Here is an 8,171-nt window from a genome sequence, read left to right on the forward strand (position 1 = left end):
CTTTGGAAGAAAATCCTGTTGTCCTTGAGTAACTCCTAAAAAGTTCGGGGCATCTGTAATTCCCTGGGTTTGGGCTTGGTTTGGGGATTGAATTTCTAGGAGGTAACTTGGATGGAGCATTTTCTTACCTCACTTGGGTCTGATATTCTACAATATTATAGAATTAGAATTATAGTATCATACATAGATTTAGAGTGGAAGAGAATTTAGAGGTTATCTAATCTAATTCTGATTAGATTACTTATGAGTCCCAGAGAATTTGTGCCAGGTTACCCAAGGGTACATAGATGGCATGGGAAGTAGGGCAGAGACAGGATTAGAATAAAATTCTTTGATTCTTAATCCAGCATATCTTTACCTTGTAATGGATGAGAAAGCAATTATTAAGCACCTACTATATTCCAAGTGCTGTTACATTATTCTTTTTTTTTTCTTCAAGAGACAAACACTGTCTTAGAGGAGATCACATTTTAATAGGGTAAGAAAACATATATAGGGGATGATGACCAAGAAAGGGAGTTTTGTTCTGGGGAGGTGGTAAAATAGGCAATATGTCCAAACTGTCAGTAGGCAGATAGTAGAATGTTCTGGGGAAAGGGTTGGAAGGGATGTGAAGATGAAGCGAGATCTGGCATCTGGTGTCAACTGCAGATATAAGGCAGTAGTGAAGTACTGTACACACTCTTAATGACCAATTACCTGGGCTGGGCCTCAGGGCAAAAGCTGTAGCACAAATGAGGACCCAATTTATCCAATTAATTCCCAGTGAGTCTTCGAAACTAGCCTGCTGTCCTGATAAGCAGCAGATAAGAGTGAGATCAATAAAATTAGCCTTCTTGACTAGCAACTCTGTACAAATCATTACAGATCCTATGCAATCAGAGATGGGAGCTATTATACAATATCCCATATCTAAAATCTTGACTAAAGTAAGAGGAGAGACAGGAGGCAAATGCTAATTAGAGGGTAAAAGACACCAAAGAAGAGAACATATATACAGACAAATCTCATTATATTCCACTTTGCTTTGTTGTACTTTGGACATTTTTCTCTTTTCCGCCCAACAAATTGAAGGTCTGTGGCAATCCTGCATCAAGCAAGTTTATTGGCATTGTTTTCCAACAGTGTGTGCTCACATAATGTCTCAGTCTCACATTTTGGTAATTCTCAATTTATTTCAAACTTTCTCATTATTTTTCTATCTCTTATGGTGATCTGTGATCAGTGATCTTTGATGTTACTATTGTAATTGTTTTGTCTTCAAATCATGCCTATATAAGATGGTGAACTTATAATTGATAAATGTTTTGTGTGTTCTAATTGCTCTACTCACTGGCCATTCCCCCATCTCTGCCCCTCTCATCAGGCCTCCCTGTTCTTTGAGACACAATATTGAAGGATATGACATAAACTTAGTTGATAAAGCAGCTGCAGGGAGTGAGAGGACTGACTCCAATTTTGAAAGTTCTATTGTGGATAAAATGCTACCAAATGGCATTGCATGCTACAGAGAAATCATTCATGAAAGGAAGAGTCAATTGACACAGCCAACTTCATTATCATCTTATTACTATAGCCCCTCTCACCTTCAGCAACTATCACCTAACCATCATCATCAAGGCAAGACCCACCAGCAGCAGAAAGATTACAACTCACTGAAGGCTCAGCTTATGGTTAGCATTTGTTTTTAACAATAAAATATTTTAAATTAAGGTATAAATATTGTGGTTTTTTAGATATAATATTATTGCACATTTAATAGACTATGGTATGGTGTAAATGTAACTTTGATATGGACTGGAAAACCAAAAAAGGAATGTAATTTGCTTTATTCCATTAATTACTTTATTATGGAGGTCTGAAACCACACCCACAATATCTCAGAGGTATGCCTGTACACATTTGTTTCCAGTAGCTTTTCAAAGAAAGCACACATTTATTTTCTTTTTTTTAATGTGGGATTTTTTTTTTTGAGGCAATTGGGGGTAAGTGTCTTGCCCAGGGTCACACAGCTAGTAAGTGTCAAGTGTCTGAGGCTGGATTTGAACTCAGGTCCTCCTGACTCCAGGGCTGGTGCTCCATCCACTGTACCACCTAGCTGCCCCTCACATTTATTTTCATTATTGTTTCTGTTTATGGACCATGACGGATGGTAGGATACTAAATGGTATGGTCTGTGTACCGCCCTGAGTTCCATTTTGTTCCCATCACTGATTTCACCCCAACTCAGGACACAGTAATCAACCAGGAGCTATTTCTAGTTGTAAATTAGCCACCTAACTTTTCCACATTGGTTATGCTGCCCTCCTGTGTGCTTGTTGGTTTTTTCTATCTTCAAATATAAGCACTCTAAATACTATGCTTCTTGATTATGAGTGTATATCATTGAGAACAAAACTAATGGCCAAGTGATCCTTGTGCCAATTCTTTCCATATGCCAGTTGAAATTCTTTCTATAAACCATTGCCTTGGAAAGTTGGTGACTGGCTACTAGAATCTTCAATTAAGAGGTGTTTTTTTCCAGAATTTTGGAAAGATGTGAAGAGAAACAGGATACTATTTGCCCCCTCTCTCACTAAAGTAATCCAGGTTCTTTAAACCACAGACACCCATACAAAAGGATGCTCTTATTATTTGCTGCTGTAACACTTGGACTACTCTCTTTGCCCTACCCTCTCACATCCCTAGGTTCCCTAGGAAATAGCTATCCAAAATTCAAAGTACTCTGTGGGTCCACATCCCTAAAAAGCTCATAAGTCTCCACTGATGTCTGTACCTTTCATAGTCATTCAGAGGTTACAATTATTTCAAAGCCAAGGGATTTCATGAAATGGCATGGTAAGAAATGAAGGAACAAAACATTTTCCCTATAAATCTGAGGCATGTTCTCCCATAAAAGCACTAAGCAGTTGTAGAAAGAGTGGAAGCAAATAGGGAACAAATGTGGATGAAGCATGAATACAAGGAACACATGTTGCTCGGTTATCTCTTTCTTTGGGCAATTACGCTTCTGCTTCTGTTGGGCCATTGGTGTCTCCAAGCAGTATCGTCACACTGCTTCCACAAAGCATATTCCCAACTGGTATCCCAATATCTATTGGACACTGCTTGGTTGGAGTCAGTCTCCATTGCCTCCAGCTTCTGGCTCACTGGATATCCTTGGCTAGCTCTTTTGCACAAAAAAGTATATGATGGCATGCTTTTCTAGCTTAAAGACTATATGATTTCCTCGACTCTTTTAGAAAAGGCAGACATCCTTACAGCAGATCAGCAAAACAAAATGAAACCCCCCCAAAAAAAGAATATGAAAGTCTCCACTCAGGTCCTCCCGTCTTGTTCCCCCAGGGTCTTGCATTTGAAGCCTCTAATACAATTCTTTGTCCCAGATGCCAAATTCTTTAGAGCAAAGAATAGGGTCCTCCCAAGTAGCCAGTGCCTCAAGGTTGATGTTCAGTAGCAGGGCTCTCACTGGCAGAGAAGTCACTTTAGTTGCCTATGTTTAATCTCTGACATCTATACAAGTCGGGTAATAAGCATTTGCACAATAACTACCAAACATCTCTGGGTTCCAGTTTCCCTAGTTTTTCAGCTTCAAATTTCTTCCCAATATAAATGAATTGGGGGGGGGGAAGGAAAGAGAGGTGGATGGAGAGGAAAGCACAGAGACATTAGCAAGACCTGAGGGAAAGTTTATTGTCTTTTCCACTGACCTGATCCTTTCAACCACATAAAATTTCAGAGAGGTTTAGTGTTATTCCTCTATATATCCCACTACTCTGCAATTTAATATTAATTTGTTAAATTTTTTTTTGACAATTTCTCCCTGTTCATAATCTTTCTTCTTAAGGGCTAAGTAGTAAAACATGGGAGAAAGAAGAGGGAAAGGTTGTTGACTCAAAGAAGAAAAACATGAAGAAATTGTGTTGAATAAAGTAGGACCTTTTTCTTTAAGGCGATTTCTCTTTAGATAAAATTGGGGAAACAGTGATTATATATGCCCAGCATTTCCTTGAGCTTAGAACCAAAGAATCTTGGAAAAGAATAAAACCACTTTTGAAACTCTAGAACAGTGATCATGCACCCTTTACAGCAATATCACTCTTCCATAGACACTTGTACCTTGTATTCAAACCTGTAAAACATTTCCATTTGTCCAGGGTTTATAGTGTTAGAGAGGATGCATTGCAGAGTATTTGGAGGGCTGACTTTGGAGTCAGAAAGACCAATGTTTAAATTCCACTTCTGACTGTATGTCTCTGTGACTTTCAGAAAATCATGAACTCTCTCAGACTAGAGGTTTTGGAAGTAGTTACTGATCTCCATTGGTGGAGGAAGCTTCCTCACCTAAAATTTTTTTAAACCAAGGAAATTATATATCTGGATCCTTCAAAATCTCCTCCCTTCCAAATTTCCCACCAAATGCACATAAAATGTACAAGAAAGCATTTCAAATTTAATCTGGTTGAGAGGGTCTTTTCTAGAGCAGTGGATAGAGCTTTAGACTTGGAGTCAGGAAGACCTGAGTTCAAATCTTTACTCAGACATTTACTAGTTGTGGGATACTGACAAAGTGACTTAACCTCTGTCGACTTCAATTTCCTCATCTGTAAACTGAGGATAATAATAATACCTGGGGAAGCTAGGTGGCACAATGGATAGAGCACTGGCCCTGAAGTTGAAGTCGAGTTCAAATCTTACCTTAGACACTTACTAGCTGTGTGACCCTGGGCAAGTCACTTTTTTTTTTTTGTGGGGCAATGGGGGTTAAGTGACTTGTCCAAAGTCACACAGCTAGTAAGTGTCAAGTGTCTGAGGCCAGATTTGAACTCAGGAACTCCTGAATCCAGGGCCGGTGCTCCATCCACCGTACCCCCTAGCTGCCCCCCTGGGCAAGTCACTTAACCCCAATTGCCTTAAACATTTGGGGCCATCTCCAGTTGTCCTTATATATCTATATATCATATAGATAGATATATATACACATATATATATACATATATACACACATATCTATACTATACCTATGCCTATACCTATGCCTATACCTATGCCTATATCTATATCTATATCTATATCTATTTCTATATCTATTTCTATTTCTATTTCTATTTCTATATCTATCTCACCACTGCATCCAGACGGCTCTGGAGGAGAGAATGAGTTTAGTGACCTTGCACAGCCCTCCCTCACTTAAATCCAATTCACTACAAGTCATGACATCACCCTGATGTCATGGTCCTCTTCAGGAACGAAAGGCAAACAACAACAGCAATAACACTGACTTCATGGGGTTCTTGTGAGGATCAAAGATGAGAGTATTTGTCACACACTTTGCATACCTTAAATTATCATATTAACACTAAATATTATTATTCCCACATATTCTCTCCTTATGCATCTTCATTCCATCCTCCATTGATGAAAACTGTCAATCCAAATTCCTAAATCAAAGAAATGTTCTGTAGGAGTCTATACAATGCCAGATAAAATGGAAAAAAATATATATATATACATATAGAAGAATATTGAAGAAAATGAAGACTATACATGTGTACATATGTATACATATATGCATGTATATTCTTCAATTTTTCCTGCATAAAAATATACACATTAGGTAGATTGTTGGGATTCAAATCAGGAAGACCTAAGTTCAAATCTAGCCTCAGACTAGCTGTGTGACCCAGGCAAGTCAATGAACCTTACTTTGCTTCAGCTTCTTTATTTGCAACATGGAGATAATAACAGCACCTACCTCCCATGGTTGTTGTGGAGATCAAATGAGGTAATATTTATAAAGTGCTAGTATATATAGTACCTGGCATACAGTAGGCATTATATACACACTAGCTATCATCATCGTCATGATGCATATTATTGATAATATTGAAGCCTCTCATACAACTCTTTGTCCCAGATGTCAAATTATTTAAAACAAAGAACACCGTCCTCCTAGAAAGCCAATGCCCCAAGATGGGTGTTTAGTAGTTTGGGTTTCACGGATAATATTATTCATTGTCACTCAATAATATTATTCAATATTATCATTATTATTGTCAATATGCATATACATCTATGTATATAGGTAGATGTATGCATATACATCTACCAATATAGAAATACACACAATATGTATATAGGACAGTTTTCCAAATAGCAAAAATATCATTTTTAAATATGATTTTTAAATCATAGAGAATTATAGGAACACAGCTATGATCATATAATAATAATCTCGTGCCCCTCATAATGACAAGGTGTTTTCTTACCCAATAATCCTGGAATCACAGAAGCTGGCTTTGAATTGTAGCCCTATTACTGACTACCTAAGGGATCATGGGCCATTCTCTTGACATTCTGTCTGTGTCTCTTTCTGTCTTCTGCCTCACCCTCGAATGTATACAATTTGACTGTGGCCTACACTGGAGACTTTTTCAGTACTTATCTATGTGTAGGCTTCACAGGATAATCGATGGATGACGGGCAGTAGGGAAGATTCAAAGAGGGAGAAATTAACGGGAATGATGCGGTTGACAAAAAGCACTGGTTGTAACCTTGGGGCTAAAGACAGTAGGGCATAACTCCATGATTTTTCTCTTTTCGTCTCCTCTTATGAATAGGTCCCTAAAAGCCTTTGAAGATTTTGCTACGCAGAAATCGTTTAACTTCCATCATTTCCTTCCAATGAAAACACATCTCCTCTGAACGCTCAGCCTTGTGTACAAACAGGGTCCCCAGAATGGACGGATCACCGATCATCCGTCTAAAGCTAGAAGGAACCTCGGTGACCATTTAGCTCAACTTCCTCATTTGATAGATAAGAAAAGCGAGGACCAGAGAGACACAACGGCCAGAGCCCTTTATTCATTAAAGCCCTACCAGAGAAGCAAATAAGAGGAGTGAGAGAAAACCCTCTTACCCTTGCTTTCTTCACTGTAGCAGAGGATGCATATAGAAAGGAAGAGGAAGGCCCCTCGGAGCAGCTTCATGGCGGTCCCGGGTCTCGGTCCGATGCCCCTGCCCGGCCAGCTAGGGAGTCTTCTGTCCCAGAGAGGCAGGGCTTAATTAGCAAATGGAAAAGGTGTGCAGAATGCGTCCAGTCCTGGCCCATTCTGACTTATTCAGGGGTTTTGATAACCAGAGGAAATGCACACACTCCCTCTGGGAGTTCAGCAGAGAGGAGATTTATTGTTTCAGTCTTTTACAGGAACTCCTTCTCCCCCGTTGGCAGTCGCTTGTGTTTTTGTTAATACGTTCGTTATTTTGTTCGTCTTCAACAAAAAGTCCAGGAAAGGTTTGGAGCAGAAACAAATCTTTCTTTAGAATGGATCCCACGGCTTTCGGACTTTTGTTTTGAGTCTGGAGTTGGGAGTAGTTCGAGAGGGGATGCTTAGGAATCAAGAAACAGCTTGGATGACGAGGCTTTTGCTAAGTTTTTTGCCAAATTTCAAGAAGTTCCATGATTCCATTGCTCCTCTCTACCCCTTCTGACTTGGCGGGGAGGGGGCGGGGAGGGGTGTCATAGAATTGAACAGGAAAACAGCTTTTTAGTAGGGAAAAGGAAGACGTGTGGAACAGTGGGAAGATCAATGGATTGGAAAGCAGAAGACTCAATTCAAATCCCACTTCTGCCACTTACCTGTGTAACGGAGCAAATTACTTAACCTCCCTAAATCTCAGTTTACCCAGATATAAAATGAAAGGATTGGACAAAGTGGTCTCAATGGTCCTCTCTAGCTCTAAATCTATACTCTTAGGATACTAACTTTAGGATTTGGAGAGAAGATCAATAGCTGGTTGCAACAGAACATCCTTCTTTGTCTTAGGGTGGGCTGACAGTTTTCTAAATGTGAACTATTTTAAACGGAATTAGGCAAAGAACCTGAAATATAAGTAACCAGTGCTCATTGCTCCTTCTCCAGAGGCTTCCATACAGAACGAAAAGGGAAGAGATAAAATCCCTTTAGAAGAGTCATGTTGGTAAATATTTAACAACCAGCTTTGGGGGGGGGGGGCATTTTAAATTTTAATTTCATTATGAATATTTTCCACTCTCTTAAGTCTAGACAATCACAGAACAATAAATCAAGCCCTTGCTTACTAACTCTTGAGGTATAAATTCGTTGAAAATGTCACAATTGGAGTGGGGCAGTTAGGTCACAGCAGATAAA

The 8,171-nt window shown here is 39.2% G+C and overlaps 1 protein-coding gene across 2 annotated transcripts in view; it reads right to left on the bottom strand.

Annotated features, from left to right (window-relative positions):
- EMCN (endomucin) overlaps nt 1–7,095 on the bottom strand; it is a 173,281-nt gene extending 166,186 nt beyond the window's left edge. For both annotated transcript variants that reach the window (XM_043973155.1, XM_043973154.1), the window contains exon 1: nt 6,920–7,095. In XM_043973155.1, the coding sequence (XP_043829090.1) occupies nt 6,920–6,989 (70 nt within the window). In that variant the 5' untranslated portion in view covers nt 6,990–7,095. The remainder of the gene's footprint in view (nt 1–6,919) is intronic.
- Nucleotides 7,096–8,171: the final 1,076 nt, after the last annotated feature.

Source organism: Dromiciops gliroides, chromosome 6 (genome assembly GCF_019393635.1).
Source record: "Dromiciops gliroides isolate mDroGli1 chromosome 6, mDroGli1.pri, whole genome shotgun sequence".
NCBI classification, from domain to species: Eukaryota; Metazoa; Chordata; class Mammalia; order Microbiotheria; family Microbiotheriidae; genus Dromiciops; species Dromiciops gliroides.